Source organism: Scleropages formosus, chromosome 23 (genome assembly GCF_900964775.1).
Source record: "Scleropages formosus chromosome 23, fSclFor1.1, whole genome shotgun sequence".
Taxonomy (NCBI): Eukaryota; Metazoa; Chordata; class Actinopteri; order Osteoglossiformes; family Osteoglossidae; genus Scleropages; species Scleropages formosus.
This window is the reverse complement of record NC_041828.1, coordinates 10,078,101-10,098,735: the sequence shown is the minus strand read 5'-3', so window position 1 is coordinate 10,098,735 and position 20,635 is coordinate 10,078,101. Positions and strand designations below refer to the sequence as shown.

At 39.1% G+C, this 20,635-nt stretch overlaps 3 protein-coding genes across 4 annotated transcripts; all 3 read right to left on the bottom strand.

Annotated features, from left to right (window-relative positions):
- Positions 1-821: 821 nt before the first annotated feature.
- On the bottom strand, positions 822-5,181 carry slc52a3-2a (solute carrier family 52 member 3-2a). Its single transcript, XM_018750309.1, has 4 exons — positions 5,136-5,181; positions 2,678-3,737; positions 1,648-1,771; positions 822-1,492 (listed from the first exon to the last, which is right to left on the bottom strand). Exons 2-4 carry the CDS (start codon positions 3,697-3,699, stop codon positions 1,280-1,282), a joined length of 1,359 nt encoding a protein of 452 aa, XP_018605825.1. The 5' UTR covers positions 3,700-3,737; positions 5,136-5,181; the 3' UTR covers positions 822-1,279.
- Positions 4,965-20,292, bottom strand: LOC108933341 (solute carrier family 52, riboflavin transporter, member 2). 2 transcript variants are annotated; one of them, XM_018750311.2, is made up of 5 exons: positions 20,210-20,292; positions 12,082-12,220; positions 10,676-11,537; positions 10,354-10,477; positions 4,965-5,344 (listed from the first exon to the last, which is right to left on the bottom strand). In XM_018750311.2, the coding sequence occupies exons 2-5, from the start codon at positions 12,206-12,208 to the stop codon at positions 5,156-5,158; spliced, it is 1,302 nt and encodes a 433-aa protein (XP_018605827.1). In that variant the 5' UTR covers positions 12,209-12,220; positions 20,210-20,292; the 3' UTR covers positions 4,965-5,155. The 2 variants fall into 2 exon arrangements, with proteins under 2 accessions (XP_018605827.1, XP_018605826.1); XM_018750310.2 differs by lacking the exon at positions 4,965-5,344 and adding an exon at positions 8,431-10,248.
- Positions 13,436-18,453, bottom strand: LOC108933329 (uncharacterized). Its single transcript, XM_018750290.1, has 3 exons — positions 18,427-18,453; positions 18,100-18,174; positions 13,436-16,929 (listed from the first exon to the last, which is right to left on the bottom strand). The coding sequence occupies exons 2-3, from the start codon at positions 18,170-18,172 to the stop codon at positions 13,754-13,756; spliced, it is 3,249 nt and encodes a 1,082-aa protein (XP_018605806.1). The 5' UTR covers positions 18,173-18,174; positions 18,427-18,453; the 3' UTR covers positions 13,436-13,753.
- Positions 20,293-20,635: the final 343 nt, after the last annotated feature.

Sequence of the window (20,635 nt, the reverse complement as noted above, 5' to 3'; positions counted from 1 at the left end):
CTCCGAAGGTCTACTTACCCGATTAGAGGAGACAATCCCCTCTCTCCACAGCTGTCCAGCACCATCAGTAGGTTAGCTGTCATCAAGATGCCACTGTGATCTCTGGTCAGCTCGACATTTCTCTGAATCCGCACGTTCATGAACACGGAACTACACAGTGGATGTTGGGTGAAAGAGTCACACAAGAAACCATAGGAAGATGTGATGGAACATTTGGGTTACATTACATTTGGGTCAAACGTGGAAAAGTATTGCCATAAACGACTGAAGGTCTTTAAAATGCCAGTGCCGGTTTCTGTCTGCAAACCCATAACCCTATTTATTTTTCAGATTTTACTCATGAAATTAATTTTAAAGCAAATTAATCTGTTTCTTTTCTTTAATTTCATTGTATATGTCAAATGACAATGAAACCGCACGTCATCAGGTCTCATGTATTTCCCAGTTTCATTTATTGTCTGGTTACAAAATTTAAGAAAAGAACTACAATGTTTACATTAACTCATCCCATTAAAATGTATGCTATTTCCAACTTTAAAAACAATGTTTCTGTTCTCATCAATATTCATTGTTTCTTTGAATACTTGCAGACAAAAGCACACTGTTTAACCAGAAAAAAATGTTTTAATCTAGACAATTCTTGTTTTTGCTTCAAAATGTATTTTATGGCAGCATCAAACATTAACCTACCTTTACTCATTTAGCTGATGCTTGTCTCCAAAGTGATTTACAGTGTTAGGCTGCTTACAACTATTCATATATTTACAGAGCTGGATAATTTTACTAAAGCAATTTCATGGAAGGCTCCTTGCTCAAGGGCACTACAGCTGGAGGTGAGACTCAAACCTGTGACCTTTGAGTCCAAGGGCAGCAGCACTAACCACAACAGTAGCAGATGCTCCCACACTAACTTTTTTTATTAATCTTTATGACTATTCAGTCTTTTTGATTAACTGGTCTTGCCTTACCTAAAGAAGGATCAAATTCTGACTTAAAACACAACCTAATTCTTAGTTATTTCTGTATTATTAAGCTCTGCAACTGGCAAAAATTCTTACAGAACACACAAAAAGCATCAATGTAAGTGATACTGTCAGTCAAGTCCATGAAATTTATGCATTGTCCATCCAGTGAATTAACTGGTGAATTCCTGTAGATGTTAGGCTTGGTTGTTATGTCATTTAAACCTTACAGTGTGAGAAGGATGTGACTGGTTTTTAGAAAAATGCTGCATAGATAAAAGTATGTGAATTACAAAAAATATATATTTCTTAGATCTTCATTTCGAGCATACGGTGTTACAGGGATCTCCTGACGTAAAAAGCCTGTAAACACTGACGATGGGAAACATTGCGAAAGCTCCGAGTATGGAGCCCAGCTGCACCACGGCACCACACCATACTAGAGCGCTGTGACCCTCGTCCCGCAAGATTATCCCAATGATCACTTTCACATAGGAGAGGGTGAGGACAAAGAAGAACCAAGCTCCCACCTGTAACAGATCATAATATATAATGATTATATATTAGACAAATATAGTTAATGCCAGTGCCCATTTTTTGCATACTGTGATCCAGCCTAATTTCCATAATGAAAGAATTATATGAGAAAGTGTATGTAGCATCGAAAGCAGAGATTTGGACTCACAATGAAGACAGCACCAGTGTGGTTTTGGATGAAAAGGGGACAGGGACTCAGCACTGCCATACCCATGATGTAAGCCCCAATGCCAGTGCCCAGCAAAGTAAGAAAACCCATCAGCTTCAAGGACCTGGAAGAAGAGGACATAGACAGACTCTTTACACCGTGAAACACGGTTGTTACCACTATCAATATTTCATAAATCAACTGTCATTTCTATGCTAACACATTGTTTTATATTAATATGTAAAGGGTACAGTTAGAGCTGTGGCATACTTTGCTCAAAAGATCTCAACAGGGCCCCTCCAACATGTCAACAAATTAGTCTATACTATTCATGCAATAGCTTTCAAATGCACAAATATGTAAAAAAAAAAAAAAAAAAAAAAAGGTCTTTTATAAGATTTATATTTATCTGACTTGTACTTTTTGCCAAAGACACAATGATTTACTCATGGGTAATTTCTCCAGTATCAAATTAGCATAAGTGCCTTGCTCAAGGGTACACAAGCAGGTCTCTGTCTGTTGAGTACAAGACAGCAGCACTAACCAGTACACCACCTGTTGCTTCATTGTGTCTTTATTAGTATTGTTGCCGCATTCATTATGTTCTTGTACTAGAACTATACCAAAAATTCTATTGCAAGTTATTACTTAAAATAACTGATTAATCGAATATAATTTTTCACATACTAAAATATTTTATAACTTGTTTATGCATCCAGAATAGGCTCTGGACCACTACAGCCCTGTATTGGACAAAGAGTGGGTGGATGGATGGATGGATGGATGTATGGATGGATGTATGGATGGATGGATGGATGGATATTGAAGTATGTTTTGCATCAGTTATTTCAGTGATGCTACCTTAACTTCCCATATTGGGCTCATCTTATATTGTCTTAAAAAACAGAATTAAAACTAGCCTGGCACCCTGTGCTTCAGGTATGGGCTCCAGACCACCGTGACCCTGAAGTGACCAAGCAGTTACTTGTCATTACATGTGTGATTAGAACGGTATAGATGTAAAACTGACCTTTTGGGGTAAAACACGGCGATTAAGCAGGCGAGAGGATTGGCCACAGCAGCCATGGTGACTGACCAGTGGTAGGCATTGTTCCCATAGGGCATGCAAGAGTATGACTGGACTGAGGGTAAAACAGTGTTGGTGAGCGCATTGGTCCAGCCCAGGACTGAGAAAATGAAAAGCACTTCAATCCAACCATAGGTTCCAGTCCTAAAGAAGCTGCAGGTCTTCTTGTTATTGCCATTGAATGGGCTGATCATAGGTTTCTCTTCTGGCTGCCTGTGCTGCTTGAGGACCAAGGTTCCCTTTTCCCCTTCTCCCATTCTGCCATGGTGTCGATCGGTTTCATGCTGCTGTCTGACTGCAGGGTGGAGGTTCAGGAAGAGGAAGGCCAGCAGGCAAACCACCATCATAGTGCTCAAGAAGAGAAAGAAAGTGTGGGTAGAGAAGTTGGCCGGCAGATATTGGGCCTCAAATTTGTACATCGTTGTCGAGTTGTCCAGAGTCTCGTTGGCCATTACTGTATGGTTGCTGCAGTGGAGAATGCCCACACCCTGTATCAAAGCCACCACAGCTGGGATCAGCCCACTGAGGCCCTCTCCAATAAAGTAGGACGTGAGATACTGAGGCTTGAGTCGCATCATGAAGGGCAGAAAAGTCACAGAGGAGGTACAGTCTACCAAGGACAAGAAGAAGGTGAGCAGCAAGAGTGGCACACTGTGTGGGAAGCCTGCGACGTTCAGGGTCACCTTCCAGAAGAATGCCAGCAGGAAGCTGGCCAGCGTTCCTAGGCTGATGATAAAGTAGATGACAGCCACCTCGTTCAGAACGCCTGGGCGAAAGCGGTGCATGAGGGTGACAAACAAAGGCCCAATATTGGCCATTTGGATGATGACAGAGAGGTAAGAGGGTAGATACCAGCCCTCTGGGATTTCAGGGACAATGAGAGGAAGTTCCACCCACATTCCATTGATGGACACCCAGGATCCTGTGCCAAACAGGCAGGCCAGCACATGGGTGAAAAGTGACATGTTCAGGGCTATGAACACCTTTTCAAATAGAAGTCTGTCTGTGGGGAGAAATAATAATTAAATCGTATACAGCCAACAGAATATTTATATAGAACACGTATACCCTATCCCAGTGATGTGACAAAACACTAAATTTTATCAGCAAAAATAAAAACAGATTTAAGGAGATAAATCAAGTTTTGCACAATAATTCAAGTTCTTTCTTCACCCCATCTGATGGTTGAATTATAATTTGTATTCCTCAATGTGCATTCCCTCTCCAAGCAAATTCGACACTGAATACGGGAACAAGACTCCTGGCATTAAATTATGGAAAGGTGACACTGAAAAGCCCATGTAAAGTGTACCCTTTTGTGTACTCTTCCTTTACCCTCTGACCGCCTGGATGAAATCAGGCATCCAGACACTGTTTCAGTGCACTAAGTGTGTTACTACTTGAGCATGAATACATTCAAAGTCTGACATTTCAAATGGATTTAAATAAATCAAAGCTATTTGGCTAATATCCTGGAGGGCCAAGTCCAGGAAGTTTTTATTTCAGCTGGGCAGTGAACCACATGATGGAGCTTAACATCTCAACTGAACCCATTAAACTCCCTTTCTGAGCTCTGCGTGGAGTAAGGAGAGCTGGAAAACCTGCTGGATTCAGCTCTTTGGGATCCAGGTTGAACGGGCCTGATGCAAACCATGCAGCAGTCTTATTGCAAACAGTTCCATTTTTCCCTTGTTTCTTGTAAACCCATTTTAATGTGTATAGGAATTAACCAAATGAGTCTAACCAGGCTAATCTCATTAGGAGGTGAGCCTTTCAAATCACAATCTGACTGAACATACCAAATCACGGAAGTCCCATCAGAGACAGCGACAGACAATGATTGGACAATTCACAACACACCTCCAAACACGTTAATGTTGAAACGCATTTATGGTATATATATTAACTTTATACAAGTGTGTTGTTTCGATGCTGTCTAAACGGAATGCAGAAAATCCAGATACGAAGATCTCACATGTATGCTGACATATTGAAAAACTGAAAAGCAGCACAATCATAAGCCCACATTTAGATAAAAGAAAAAGAACAATAACTTTATCTAGAGCAAATAAGTCTTTCAATTGTGAAGTCCATGCAGCTTACCCACATAAAAGGCTACTAAAGCAAGTGACTAATAAAAACTAAATATTCACTGTAATTTGCGCTAAAATAAATTACAAAATACAAAAAGGCATATCTGATGGCTCCTTTAACAAAACTGATATGCGGCAACAGCTTTTAAGAGTTAAGTTAGCAGAATGCAAGTATCTATTGGGCAGAGATTTCAGACAATTTCTGTGAAATTGCAGGGCAGGTTCAGGACAGTTCTGACATTGAAATAAGAGTAATTTTGCCATGTGCCGCTGTCGTCTGAGACAACGCCGTCAGACTGGGTACTCACATGCTGAGCAGCAGCTGGGATCAGCGGTCCGGCCTTGGAAACAAAGTCCTGCGCAGTGGAGCCAAAGAAAGGCTGCAGAAAGCCCACTTTGATCGCTGGGTGGGTGTGCTCCAGCGAGCCAACCGAGAGGGACCACACATCCCGGGTTTCACCTCACAACACAATCCTGGCCAGATCTTTAGCCCGTGGCAGAATCTCAGGAGGTATGGCTTAAACAAAAAAAAAAAAAAAAAAAAAAAAATCAATAATTTGCAGACTTTCACCAGATATTTTTAGCTCTAAGTGTAAAACTTTTAAACAACTTGGTTGACTAATATTCAAAATATTTTTACAAAATCAAAAAAGGTTTAGTCATTTTAAAATGCCATTACTTAAAATTACAGAAGCATTTTGAGTAGTGAAATGCTAGGTATTGGTCTTCCCTGAGAGACAAACCCCTGGGTAATGAAGTGAACAGATGGAACATCTTGAGCCTTTTTTGGGCCGGAAGGTAAACTACCCTCTGGCCATTCATTAAACCTAACCTAAACCATCTTACCTTTTTAGTGCTGACACATTACCAACATGCAGGGCAGCAGGTAACATAGTAAGTGGTGCTGCTGTCTTTGGATCTGAAGGTTGCAGGTTCATTCCCACCTAGTCAGGTAGTACCCTTGAGCAAGGTACTTACCCTAACGTACTCCACTTAATGTATCCTCCAGTACAAATGGGTAGATAATTGTGAGTATCTTGATATTGTATATTGCTTTGAAGAAAAGCATCAGCTAAATAAATACAATGGAATCCAGTGTATGTTCTTATAGCAGGATGTTATACTGTCTTCTGAATGTCGCCAAGTTATCATCTATTACAAAGAGACAGAAAGCATAGTGGATGTGAGAGGCCACGAGGAGAGTTACTTCTCATTTAGCATTGATCCCAGCTCCAATAAGAATTTTATCTGGAAAAATAGAAATTTTACGATTACAACTGTAACTTATTTGTAACCAAAATTAACATTTAAAGTTTTAGAGCACACTGCTTTTTACTTAAGTACTTTGTTAGTTAGTTATATGTTAACATTTTTAATTTTACACTTTTGGATAAGGATAGTACATGCCACAGTAAGTCAGGTCACTCTTGTAAATTAGATGTGTGAACATTTATGATGATATGGAGTCCAGGTGAACTGGTCAACTCACAGGCTATTAAAGTGACCTTGTGAATGTGGGCTGGGGTCCAGCACGGTCAGGCTGGAGGTCACTGAGGTCATGGACACTATGAATGAGGATGTACAGAGCAACAACACAAATGTACAAAAATATGCAAAGTATTCATAATAAAACAAACCCACTGCTTTGTAGTCCAGATACTGCGCTCCACAGTAGGTAGTTACAGTCACAACTAAAGGAACCTTGTGTTGCTTTAAGAAAGTGGGGAACAACATCCGGGAAGCTGATCTCTTTCAACTCCCTGCTCTAATTGTTTCAGAAAGAACAAAGGAAGTTTGGATTTTTTTTTTTTCCTCCAAATGTTAATAAAAACTTTGACAAAACTTGTTGAATGTAGTAACTATAAAAAATAGTTTAGTGTATATAGTGTAGTTTTACAAAGTGTAACAAAGAATTCTCACATTTGCAGCAACAACAGTACGGTGACACTTCACCATTCAAATCTGCAAAAAGGCGTAGGAAAAGCACATCAGTTTTTATAAAACGTAATTTATAGCTGACATTTTCACCTTTGCCTTCACCAGCACTTTTTCCTATATTGTTTTATTGGAATTAGGACCTCAGCACCCAAGCTTGTTTAATGGAGATACTGAATTGAGCGAGCCTTCTGATATTCAAAACATGAAACATTTCACCTTACGTGTCTTTGTATTCAGGGTCCCCAAGACAAAAGATAATGATGGAAAGCATAAAAAAGATTATGCACGTACAGACAAAATGTATATATGTCTGTATGTCACATTACGTTTGAAAAATAAAAATAAAAATGTTTAAGTCCATCCAACTTCAACAGCTTGGCAAAATAAATTGAAAAAAAGTGAACTGAAAAACAGCAGCTTCAGATGGTTTTAATAAAATCTGAGGAAATTTAAAGTGTGAGTATATAAAAAGGCAGGAGACAGCTAACAACATCTTTATGTGTACAGATCTATTATTCAGTCTTAACCACATTTGGATTTATTTCTGATTTATTTTACATTTAACAGTTTAAAAAAAAAAAAGAAAAAAGAGAGAGGGAAAAAGCATCTTAGCATAACACAAACACTGTCCAGGATATTAATGACAACTAGCAGTGTTAGAATTCTGTTACAGGATTTTAAACGTTTCTTTAAAATTTAGCTAAAAATTACTTCAGTCATAACTGTTACTGTATCACAGAACAAATTCAAACCCTAAAAATGTAATACAATAGGCTTAAGAGAAAGTACTGTACTTAACTGTAAAAAATGGAATGTAAATGGTAGCGACACATATCATAAGAACATATTCCAGAATTCTGAAAATGTTCTCCCTGAAGATAGCATTGTTTGTCGCCTCATGGCTTTTTACTCAAAAACAAAGCAGCAAAGAACAATGATTTTAACAATTACACTCCAGATGAAAACATTAGAGGAAGGCACAGTTCAAGTAAAAAAAAGAAATGAAAATTTGCTTTAAAAAAAAAAAAAAAATCAAATTTCTCAAAACCACTAATATTTTCAGATGAACTTATTATAGAAATAATCCAAGTTTCTTTTTGCAATGCATAAATGAAAATGTTGATATTTATGTAAATAGGCAGCCTGATAGATGCATCAACTGCTTTCTACTGTGGCAACACCTCTCAGTTTCTTAAAATTTCATAAAATTTTAACCGATCATAAAATTTAAGCTGGCTATGACAAAGGGTCATTATGTCCAAGTTGTTGGCTTCAGATGAAGCAGTACAAATAATGCCACATGGCACATCTTTGTTGGATGTAATGACTCCCCCAAGCGTGACCATATAATTCTAATCTTGACAGAAAGCATTTCTGATTTTCTGAAATACTTTGGAGAGTAAAAGTTACAGTATACCATTACTGTTATCGCTACATTTTAATATTCATATTTTAGATTTGATTTTGCCAACAAGGCAACACTCACATTTCATAAATAAATAACCAGAATTCATTGGTGCAGCATTGCATAGTTTGACATCCAAATAATTATACTTATTGAGATAGGCAAAAAATTCCTGACAAAAAATAAAAAGAACCTTGTTGAACTTTGTTCATGATTTTTGCAAATTTTTGATTTCAAAATTTGCACAGTAAACACTACATTCAACTGCAATTATAAAGTTAGAGACTGTGTCTGCAATCATAAAAAATTGGATTATTTTGCAAGGGTCAGACACCCGAGGGAGTGATTCAAAGGCACAGTTTTTCTTTAGAAGAAAATTTCCATAATATACCATAAAGAAAGACAGAGTAAATTCTCATGTTCCACCTCACCAACAGCTCAGAAAATGCTATGCTCCAACAAAACTATGCTAAATTAAGGTGATAATTGGCCAAAATAAAGCCTTCAGTAGTCCAAGAATCAATTCTCGTTAAACAAGACTTTCCAATTCTAACGTCAGCAGCATATGTTTATAAAACTGTGACACTTTATGAGCATAGAGGTCCCCAGGAAAACTCTTAAAGGGACAGCACAGGTAAAACTTGCATGTGTCTTGTCAAAAATGTTGGCAAAGGCTAACAAATAAGCCGACAATTTACCACAAGGTAACAGGAAGCAGAAAGGCAGGCAACTTCAGCAACTTGTTTTCACTCCTGCATTAGCCAGAACCTGATCAGTAATAGTCCCAGACAAATCATGCAAGTACAGCTCAAATGCTCTGTACACGGATGACATGTCTCATTTTTAGAGTCAGTACGATGGAGGATTTCTGAAGAGAAACTGGAAACAGCTTCTGTAAAACATTAACTGTCATTGTAACCATCATCGTAAGCTACAGATTGAAACTCCTATACCATTTCTGAAGGCTTAACACTGTATACATTCTAAATAGATAAATTCCAAGTTCACCAGATGGCCCCTGCCCTCATTCATCGCCAAAAGTCCCTTTTATTTCCATTAACCAATTTTAGGTCTTCCACAGTTTTAACATGTTCATAAAAGTGAATATTTATTCAATAAACTTTCCTATTGTCAATGGTTTTCTCACTGTTGCGACTCCTTACGAAACACAGGATAAATTTTTCATACATCATAAAAAATTTCTTTCTATAGACTTAATGTATATTCCTTTTTCTCAAAACAGAGCTACTAAGCATATAGTGTACTAGAAACCACGGTTGATACATGTATGACACCTCGCTAGTTTTTCCAATTACAAAACAAATATCAACTGAAAATAACAGTATTGCTTAGCTAACTTAAAAATCCTGTTATTAGACAACATAAGAATTTATAATGATATACTATTAACTCATTCTCTACGGTGCTGGCTGATTTCTTTGATTGATTGTGACTCAAGCATTCGTTCCAGACAGCAGTGCTGTACATCAGCGCCATTCCAGTTGTAAACTACTTCTACACTTCAGATGCGACAAATCTTAGCCTGATCATGGCAGCACTGATAAGGATTTTGTATATTTCATTGATCAATTGACCAGAAGTCAGTGTCTACTTATAGAGCAATCAAGGGCTCAAATTCATCATGAATTTCTAAACTACATTTGACTAACGCAAGTTGTTTTAGTGGGTGTGAAAAAGATACTAACCCATGTAAATTTGTCATTCCCTCAATGTTACCTCTCCCCTGAGAAGTGTAAAATTACACCCACACACCCAAACATAAGCACATCACAATCTCAGTGTCTCAAACCCTTCTACACTAAATTTTCCCTTATAAATAACAAGTCCAAGGTTACCGGTTCTGGTTGCTATGCACAGTTATCTACACAGTCCATTGCTCTTTGAAAGACATGGTACACGCTGACCAGGGGGAACACAGACAATGCTCCAATCAGTGAGCCTGCTTGGATAAAGACACCACACCATAGCAAGGCAGCATGTCCTACTTCATGCAGAAGTGACCCGATCACCACTTTCAGGTAGGAAAATAACCCAGTGAATATGACCCAGGATATGACCTGTAGAGGTAAATCAAAACACATAAGTGTTCCATATCATATACAGGCTTCACAGAGATCATGAGATTTTACAAATTACACATTTGTAATTCTTAGTGTACTTACCACTAAAGCTATTCCCATAGTAGTGCCCAAAAGTGGGGGGCAGGGACTGAAGGCTGCAAGAACCAAGAGGTATGCTGCAAAGACCCCTCCGATAGCAGCCATGATCCCCAGTCCTGCACTAGACCTAGAACCCATCAGCAGAGGAAACTGTATTCAGTGAAATCAGCTAAAAACTTTTCCTTTACATTAATACACTGCATGCTTTAGCAGTGGAAGAGTGAAATTTATTTTACAGTAATGGCAGGATACTGCTGCCATCTCTTCCATGTGTACAAGTTTACAGTAAAGATCCAGTTGCACCCTCACTGTAGCCTGTACTTACCTACAGAGTACAAACATTGCTACAAAGCAGGCCAAAGGATTGGCAATGTTGCCGAGGACAACCGAGAGATGGAAGGTCATGGTGCCATAGGGTAGACAGGAGAAGCTCTGCACTGAAGGAAGCACTCCATTTGAAAGTGCATTGGATACCCCAAGCAACAAGAGCAGGTAGATGTTGCGTGATGTCCAGAAAGTCTCTGCTGGGACAGTATGCAGTACTTCTACCTGGCCTTCAGACACAGGGGTCCCTCCATTTTGTAACTTGTCTCTCTCATCAATCTCTTTATCTGAAGACGTGTCAGGTTCTTCATTTTCAGTTCGGACCGTTCCAGCTGGGACCCGGAGAGTCAAGGCCGCAAAAGAAATGCCAGAGATCACCAGCATGACAAACAAGAACCAGAAGAAGTTCTGAGCTGGAAATTTTTCCTTAAGGTAGTGTGGTTCTAAGGTGCCATTCCCCAAAGTGCTGTTCAAGCATTCCAGCTTCCCTACACCCTGCCCCAGAGCCACCACACAGGGAAACAGTGCACTGAGGCCCTGGCCAACAAAAAACGTACGAATGAATTGTGGTGGAAACCTGTACATGTATGGCAGGAAAGTGACATTGGAGGTACAGCAGACCAGTGCCAACACAAATGCCAAAAGCAGATAAGGCAAAGAGTGCATCTTCCCTGACACACTGACCACCTGGGACCAAAAGATGGCAAGGAAGGCAGAAGCCACCACTGCCAGGGACTGAATGATGTAGATGACCAGTCGTTCACTGAGCCTTCCAGGAGCAAAATGGTGAGTCAGAGTCATAGCCACTGGACCCAGATTTCCAAAGGCTATTAACACGGAGAGATAAGCAGGCAAATCCCAACCTGTAAACAAAGGTCAGCATAAAGTTTCAAGTATGTTAAAGAACAATTACAAGATTAACTGCTGGACTTTTAACATACTAGAGGCCATATATTCAATTCTCATATGAAAACACATAGAAAATACACCCATTTTAACAATCTTTTCTATGGTTTACTGTTGGAAGGAATGGGAATATTGCCAATCCAATTAGCAGTTAAAAGTTCTTACTATTGTACTTCTAAAAGGATCATGGATCACAGTAAAAATTCATGGAAAAAGTGTGTGCGCGCAGAATGCTAGTGTAACATTTTTAAAGAAATACAACAGGATTTGTATTAATTGAAAATTTGTATTTGAGTAGTAAGCCCATCAAGACAAAGCTGTTGATACATTTTATACACCTAGCTAAAAACTGAATATCTGAAAAAAATCCAGTGCTGACTCCAGCTTGAAGCCCATTTCATACTACCTAGAAAATTCCAAAAATGCAAATAAAAAAATGGAATGGACAGACAAACCTCTAATCATGCATTCTTAAAAATGTTGGCACCCCCCCATACTGACCTTCAGGAAGAACACTGACCACCACTGGCAGTTCAACCCAGAGAGAGTTCACTGAAATCCAGGAACCCATCCCAAACAGAGCCACCAGAACATGAGTGATAGTTGGTTTGTTCCACCAAGAGTCCATCGCTTCTATATTCTGTTGACAACACAGCACAAGGGGTTTAAAAAAAAAAAAAAAAAAAAACATTGAGTTTTCTCAATATCATTGTCAATCATTGAGGAAAATATATATATAGCCAGCAAGCTTTATTGCATTTACTTTCTTCACTTAGAAAGATCTTGCAAAAGTTCTATTTTAATATTTTTTTGCTTCCACACACAATAAGCCTAGATGCTCTTTAGGGTCAGAAATGGGATATACTGAAAAACCTCCACTAATCATTTCTGGGTTATGCACAGTAGTAACCAAATGCTCAAGTACAATTGGCCATGCTGGGCAATATTGGTATGGACTGAACTGGACAGAAAAGGAAAAGCAAAGCAACCCACAAGTGCCCTACATCTCTGGTAACTGCTGCAGAAGAGGTGGGAAAAGACACTGGTTTATAAATGTTGTATAGGATACACTTGACCAAAAGCTTTGTAAAGGAAGGTGGGGGAAACTAGTTTGCTCTTTGGACTACAACTATGTTTTAACAACATGTTTGTACTCATACTTGGACAGGAATATAGCAATTTTAAAAAGGTGGTACAACTTTGTGATTGACATTTCACTCATTTTCATTAACCCATCATTCTGTATCCTGGAAATAAGAGTTAAAAGAATAAAACAGGGGGAAAAAAATTAACTAAAAACCCTTTAGTTAATGTTCAATCACATACTGAAATGGCTCCACCAAGGAATGAGATTTACACAAAGGACTTTCACATTCTAGCACAAGAGCACTAAATATGTCTCCAAAGGAACACTTGTAATTACATTTTCAGTAAAATAAACTTGTCAAATTTAACTAAAAGGACAGCAAAACAAGTACTGTATAGCTAGTTCAGTAAAATACACTACTGATCACTGAAATATTTACTTATTTAAACCTAAAAACAGCAAATAGCATCCTCAATTCCTGAACAGAAAATATTAATGTCTGGGTAATAATAATAATAAAAAAGGACTAATGATTTTAAGTCCTTATATCTGTATTGAACTTTGTTCAATCAAATTCTTGTATACCTGCAAGAAAAATTAAAAGGTTCTGGATTTACAAATGCACTACACATTACTTAAAAACCACTGAACTTTATTTGTTTTAAAAAAATATACATCACAATTACACTATGTACAACACTGATAAAGTATAAAAGCATTTAAGATTTTTTTCATTCATGTAATCCTAGTTTTTACATTAGCATTGGCCTCAGATTAAAACAGGGCATATACATACACACTGCTGTTAAAAGTTGTACACAAAGTTAAAATGCAATTTTAGAAGTCAAACAATTACAAAATGACAGGTTGATTCCAGATTTACAGATTTTAACTGGAGAAATTCTGGATTCGTACCGAATGCAGGGGTCACAAAGATAGGCTAATTAAATAATATGGAGTACAGAGGACAATGAAAATATTTCAATATTCACAAGCCTCAGTAAGACTAGAAGCCAAACTAAGTACAGTGGTTAAAACATTTTTTACAAACTGCTGTCCAGGGAAACAATTTTCCAGGCTGCAACTTCAAAAATCACTCAAAAGCTCTCTGCCAATTGTGTAAGTATGTATATCATCTTCCTCCAAATTAAAGCTTCTGTCACAGCAAGTTTGTGAACCAGGACTTTGATTAACCGGGGTCTCCATACTGTTTGAAACAGTGGAAACTGGTACAAGCAAATCACACTCTTGACTTTTTTTCTGGCTATCCTTAACTTCACAGCATGTTAGACTAATAGACATAATTTCTTTTTTGTCTGGCAATACCGTTTTCAACTTTTCAACCATATCTGTCAGGGAGAAGCCAACATGATTGAGATTCTCATCTCTATTGCCAAGCACCATTTTTTGGTAATTAATTTCACAACGAATGGCATCTCGTTTCTGAGCATAACTGACTCCGTCAAGTTTCATAAGAAGACTATCAACATCTTGCTTGCTTATACATGGTCCTCCATATCTAGTAACAGCAGCAATTACTGATTTCTTCATGAAGGCATCCTGCTCCTGTTCTTTTTCTTCATTTGTAGACTTTTCAGAAAATGCCCCTCTCTTGTACTTTTCTGGAAAGTTAGGAAATGCATTGCTTTCCGAAAGAGAATTGTTAGTCTTTACAGGACTTCTGACTAAACTGCTAAGCTGGTGCTGTGTCTGTGCAGCTGGTGAAGTTTCAGCAGACAGAAGAGGACTACTTGCTGAAGTAGCACCTAAACCATCTGAGATTTTCCACTGGCAGGGATAGAAATTACCATAGCTGTCCCCATCAGATTTCATTAGAAGACAGTCAACATCCTGCTTGCTTATACACGGTTCTGCATGTCCACCAATGGCAGCAATTTCCAATTCCTTTATGAAGGCACCCTCCGCCTGTTCTTTCTCTTCGCTTGCAGACATTTCAGAAAGTTCCCCTAGCTTGCATCTTTGAGTTCTTTCTGGTAAGCTACGAGTTACATTTTTTTTTGAACGAGAACTATGGTTCATCTTCACAGGACTTTTAGATGAAATGCCAAACTGAAGCTGTGTCTGTGCAGCTGGTGAACCTCGAGTAGACTTAGGACGACTACTTATTGGAATAGCATCTAATCTGTCTGTGACTTTCCACTGGTAGGGGTAGGCATGACCATAAGGATATTCACCCATCAAGTGTGACAACTGGCATGTTCTCAGTTCTAGGCAAAGCTCAATGGAAGGATCTTTGTTATAAAGTCCACCTTGCAGGAAATCTTTCAAATGAGCCTCTGTGCAATCAGCAATTGTTTTTACAACCTTCTCCAGGCACTTCTCAATAAGAACAGCGTAAAGCTTCTCCGGACTGGTATTACACTTTGAAAACACTCCATTGAAATTCTTTTCCTGCAAAGTAAATTGGCGGAACACATTGCTGTCTGAGCGCTCGGGTAAAAGAAGCGACGAGGCGTCCTCAGCCCAGTGAAGGAGCTTCCAGTGAAGACACTGCACATATCTTCGGAAGTTCAGATACTCTACATTGCTCTTCAGCAACTGCCAGTAAGGACCCAAGATCTTACAGTAGACAACAGCGATGACACAAACAAGAGCCTGAATAAACTGATCACCGGCATCATCTTTAACGCTTTCCTGAATAATATTCGGACTGTCAACTAAATTATTTAGTTGAGCAAAGAATTTCAAGATGTCTTCCTGGTGATGAGCAACACTAGCAGCGCATTCGTAGTAGCTAATAAACCGATTGGAACGACACGCTGCCAATTTAGAAGGCTTCTCCATCAACTGACAGAAAATTAACCACTGCCTTTTACAGCTATGCCTTGTTTCACTTGTTGGGTTCAAAACATCACAGGCCATCCGGATGTAACGTGCAGAAGCACTTTCTGAAAAATTTACAAAATTGGAAAACTTTGGATTCTTGTCCCGGCCAAGCCTCTGCCCAGTGGCTGTAATAATTTCTCTTTCAAAACTAATTATGTGTTTTTCAATGGCATCACTGACTTCCAGAAGAAAATGTGCATTGCAGTCAAGAAAATGCAATGGTGGAATCACTGAACAGGGTTCTGTTTGAATTTTGTTGATTTTGTCATTAAACTCTTTCATTATACAGTCTTTTTTTAACATTAATGTAAACTGTGTTTGCAGTAGATCCCTACAGACCTCATCTAATTCATGGGATTTTCCTCCATAAACACTCCACAACTTCTGAAGGGAAAGCATGGAAACATCAAGCAGACTCAAAACCTCTGTCTTCATGTCATTGGAATTTACTACTGTGCCCTTAACCAAAGGTTTCTCCATCTGACAGCATATGTTGGTTGGTTGTTCACAACCTATTTTCACACTAGAACTGCCAGCCCAATATGGATGAAGAACACCGGGTGGTTCCAATTCTACAGTGAGGTTACACAGCCCTTTTTGTTCTTTGGAATTTGTAAGCACTACTTTCTTTTCAACTTCATTAAGTACGGGATCTCTGATTCGTTTTGAATCCATAATTAAGGCTTCCTTTTTTTCCTTACAAAGACTTGCCTTTTGTGACCTGCTCTTCTTTGAAAGCCGTTGTTTCTTTTTGTTCGGCCTTTTAGTGTGGGCATTGAACACATTTGAAACCAAATTGAATTCAGTCTGGAGAAACACGTCGATCATACCTTTTCTGCTGAATCCTTTCTTTTGATGTAATCGGTAGTCTACCTTTAATTTTCTGATCTTTTTTTCAAGACATTGGTAGGCCTTCTCAATTTTGCCATCAGAACAGAACTGTGGATTGAAATTCCGTAACCAGAGAACCAAAAGTGTTGGGGCAATCTTTTCCCTAGTAGCAAAGTTGCTCAGCTCCAAAACAATTCCATTAGTTACTTCAGTGCATTCAACTCGCTCAGAGAAATCCGACATTTCTAAAAGGTCTGATCTTCCAATTCCAAGGAGGTCACATATTGGGCCAACGAAGTCAAAGTTAACTTTTGATTCCAGGAATGCTTCTCTAGCCTCCCCATTTAAACGCATGGCTGTTGCAACACTTCTTTCAACCAGACTACGGAAATCTGATGAATGATACATAGGTAACATTTTCTGAAGCCATTTTACTATCCTAGACCAAGGAACTTGCTTTTCCTCTTTCAACAGTCCCACTTGAACCAAAAGCCTGTTTTTGCAAAGTGTTTCATCGATATGTAGGTTCTCGCCAGACTGGGGTCCCATCAAGTCTTCAAGAAGTCTGAAAAAGGTGTCATCTCCTAAAGAGATGAAAGCACGATTAGACAAAAATAAATAAATGAACAACACAACTGCAGTACCAAACCTAAGTTTACAAAAAGTTCATCCTGTTCTAAAACAGAAATTTAAAAGTTAGGACACCAAACTGACTAATGGCCCAATTTCTCAGCATTGATTTTTGCTACGCTAAATGCATTACTTTCCACAAAAGGAGGAAATGCTAATGTGAGAAACGAGCCCCTTTTTTGAAGTGGGTCTATCTCAGCCAAGTAAATCATTATTCCACCAGTATTTTACAGTGGGAAGTATCAATAATAAACAGGAACCTTGTGGTTTGACCTGTCTGCAATAAGACAAGTTACATCTTAACGGGTACTTCCAATACATAGGTTCATGCATTTAAAGTTTAACTGACACCTTTTCTCCAAGGGAAGGCAAGGCTTACAATGTTATGTTTCTATCATAAGTTACTTAGAAACATTCACCCATACATACAACAGGGTAATGTTTGTGTATGCATTTAAGTACCTTGCTCAAAAGTGCTAAAACAGAAGAAGGGATTCAAATAAGGGACTTTCCGATTGCAATGAGAATGTTTGCAGTCAGGTGCACTAACCAGTGAATACTTAAAAATATACAAAACTTTCTGCATAATTATCATCATGGAAATAAAAAACTACACAGAACATACAATCTAAACCTAAACTGAGTGGGGATTGAACCCATGTCCTCTCGCACCACCCAGGCACTGAGAGAGAGCAGCACTACTCGCTGTGCCGCCCCATTTTTTTTTTTTTTTTTTTTTTTTAAACCTTCATTAACATGCTATTAGAACGGAGTAGGCCCTGTTGCCACACAGTTGTGGAAATTGTAAGAATGCAAAGGGACAGTTTGAAAGTGTGACTCTCCTCCCTTCCACCTATCACTTGTCTGTGGACCCAGATCTCTTGGGACACAGCTGGCTTTTCCTGTAGGGGATGGCACACCCCACCAAAGCCCAGGTGTTTGTTCACACACTCAGAATGGTAAGGAAAGGCAGTTTGCACCTTTCTAACCATCCTCAACCTTGTAACTTTTTTCCATACCCCATCCTGATGGATTGCCTTTCCAAGTGCCAGTTTAATCCAGTTTCAGTTCCACCAACATTTTGAGAGTAGTAATAACAATTGGAAAACAAAATGCATACTCACTCAAATCGCCACCATTATTTCCTACAGATTGGTCTTTATCTTCTTTGCAGGCAGAGGCCTGTTCTTGCTCCATTACTGTGGACAAAGATGGGTTCGCATTGGAGGTAGGTGCATTAAACTTGCTCGATTCACCTTCCCAACGTCAGATCGATGTGTCAAGAATCCCTGCTCTGATTCTGCCTTTACTGCAATGCATAACCATTAACAGTGACGAGAAGTGACTTCATTTTAAACAGTTACGTCAGAAACCCTACATTGCCCAGTAAAATCAATTTTGCAGGAAAAACATTTTTTGATATTTAAAGGAAAACAGCAGAAAGCAGTTACCTTGGAAAGAATTAATATGCAATAATAAATCTCATTTTTGTTTGGTATGGTTTGATGTTTGACCATCAGTAAGTTTTGAGTTCCCTTGCTGGAAACTAGTCTTTGTTCAAGTTTGATAATGAAATCAGCTCCCATGTCTTTCAAGCTGTTCTGCAGCAACTGAAGAGATGTAGTGCATTTGTGGGTTACTTTCCTTCCACTCGTCTGTCTGGTTCATGTTGCACAAGTATTGCTCAAGTGCACTCAAAGGTTGAATTGGTATACTCTAAAATCAAAAAAAAAAAAGCATACTTTTGTCTACAACAAATGAACTTTCTAAGGCAGATTATTAAAACTGTGTTTCAAGTACAAATAATAAAGTAAAGCATGACTGACAAAACTAGCATAACCCAGTAGGTATAAGACTTTAAAAAAAAAAAATTGCTTAAACAAATAAAAACAATAATGAAGCCCAGATGTGAATGAAAATGTTTTGTTGGGACATCACCCTATTCAACTGGAAAATAAATTTACTTAAATTTAGAAGAGAGCTAAATGGAGTACGTTAGGTTAAACAAAATGTAACCCAACAAATTAATGATAAAAACAATAGTGGCTGGAGCCTCAAACGATCCGGAATCCAACCTCACATCCTGCTGTATTGCCCGTGCTACTTACCCAGACTTGGTAGAGTAAAAACTACCCAGCAGTCAGTGCACGTGAGTAAATCACAGCAGTCACAGTACAAACCTATCACTGAAAAAGGCACCTGAATAAACGCGTCAGTAAGTAAATATGAATGTGAACTGAAAGGTCACTGCATGAGCAAATGGACAGCCAGGCACAAGAAAAGTTTCTTTCCTCAGGCCATCTACCTCATGAAGAGCTAAATCCCCCTTAGAGAGTAAACCAGTGCAATACACAACGCTATTTATATTTATAAATATTTATCACATCATGTGTCTTACTCATATTCCCTTGCATTTGTATAGAACATACCTGTACATACATACAATGTCTAGTGACTATTTTTGTATATTGGGTACTTTATATTTTTCTATATTTTTTTATCCTTCATTCACATATTCCATCTGTCTTCTCATCTGTCTTGTCACTGTCATTCTGTCTGCGATTTGGAAGTTTCTGTCACCAAGACAAATTCCTTGTATGTGTGAACATACTTTTGGCAATAACAAACTCGTTCTGATTCTCATTCCGATTCTACACCTGCGGACATTTCCACACATTTGGTAGGGATATGATTATGTCTCACACACAGGGCGGGTGTACACAAGTGAAAAGTAGACTTTGTCCGGCTCAGTCTCAGCCTCTCAGGGACATGATGGGTCATGGCGGGTCATGGCGACCAGCCTCTGCTGCCTGCCCTGGCTGGTCGACCGCCTGAACGCGGGATCATGAGGACCTGGAAGCTCGTCCGCTACTCGGCCTCGTCACAAACACCACCGGCGGGCGGCGTGTCCCATCAACGCCCTCTCGCCATGATGATTCTCTCAAATACCATCACACATCCAAAACTTAACATAATGCTCAACATTTCCTGAACTACAACTAGGCGACTCTCCCGGATCCGTGGCAGTGAATCAATGTGCTAGTAGGTAGGTAGGTTGTTGTTGCGCTAGGCTTTTTCCTACCATCACTGAAGCAGCTTTGTTTACACACTCTCTCTTGCGGTGTTGCACACGAACAGCGAAGGCATTATCTTTCAGCATAACCCAGGGCACAAGCGTGTAGCGTGTAATGCATAGAATTGGCCCGCTTGGTGCGCTTTTAACCCCAAACTTACTTCAACGCCACACTCACTGCTGCAAACCGCGATGCCCACCGTCCTTCCGCGCCGATCCTGGGTTTCCACAAACGGCAAGCCGCGAGCACCCAACCACGAGCAGCAGCCTCGATCTCGAAGTTTGCACCCAGCACCCGATTGGCTAAAACGACATCCAGTAGTTTTGATGCATTGTGGGAAATCGGTAATCCGGAAACACAACGCTTTTGTTAGCCACATAGTCTGAAGAGAAAGTGTAGTACTGAATTTCCGCTAGCATTCATCGTGATCGTGATGTATATTTAGACGATTTCAAAACGTCGTACGCCTAATACGGACTTGTATGCTTCGGCACAGTTTTCCTGATGAAGAATTTCTTATCTGTATTCTGGAACCACCGTGTTTATTTCGTTGTATCGACTCGAGAAATCAGCTCTCATCTGCTCT

Excerpts from the sequence above, each read along its gene's own strand:
- LOC108933341 (XM_018750310.2), bottom strand. The coding sequence starts at position 12,208 with ATGGACTCTTGGTGGAACAAACCAACTATCACTCATGTTCTGGTGGCT. Across the intron at positions 11,538-12,081 it reads GGTCAGTGTTCTTCCTGAAG|GTTGGGATTTGCCTGCTTAT; the intron begins GTCAGTATGGGG and ends CTTTGTTTACAG. Across the intron at positions 10,478-10,675 it reads GCAATGTTTGTACTCTGTAG|GTCTAGTGCAGGACTGGGGA; the intron begins GTAAGTACAGGC and ends GATGGGTTCTAG.
- LOC108933329 (XM_018750290.1), bottom strand. The coding sequence starts at position 18,172 with ATGGAGCAAGAACAGGCCTCTGCCTGCAAAGAAGATAAAGACCAATCT. Across the intron at positions 16,930-18,099 it reads AAATAATGGTGGCGATTTGA|GAGATGACACCTTTTTCAGA; the intron begins GTGAGTATGCAT and ends TCATCTCTTTAG.
- slc52a3-2a (XM_018750309.1), bottom strand. The coding sequence starts at position 3,699 with ATGTCACTTTTCACCCATGTGCTGGCCTGCCTGTTTGGCACAGGATCC. Across the intron at positions 1,772-2,677 it reads GCCGTGTTTTACCCCAAAAG|GTCCTTGAAGCTGATGGGTT; the intron begins GTCAGTTTTACA and ends CTCTTCTTCCAG. Across the intron at positions 1,493-1,647 it reads ACACTGGTGCTGTCTTCATT|GTGGGAGCTTGGTTCTTCTT; the intron begins GTGAGTCCAAAT and ends GATCTGTTACAG.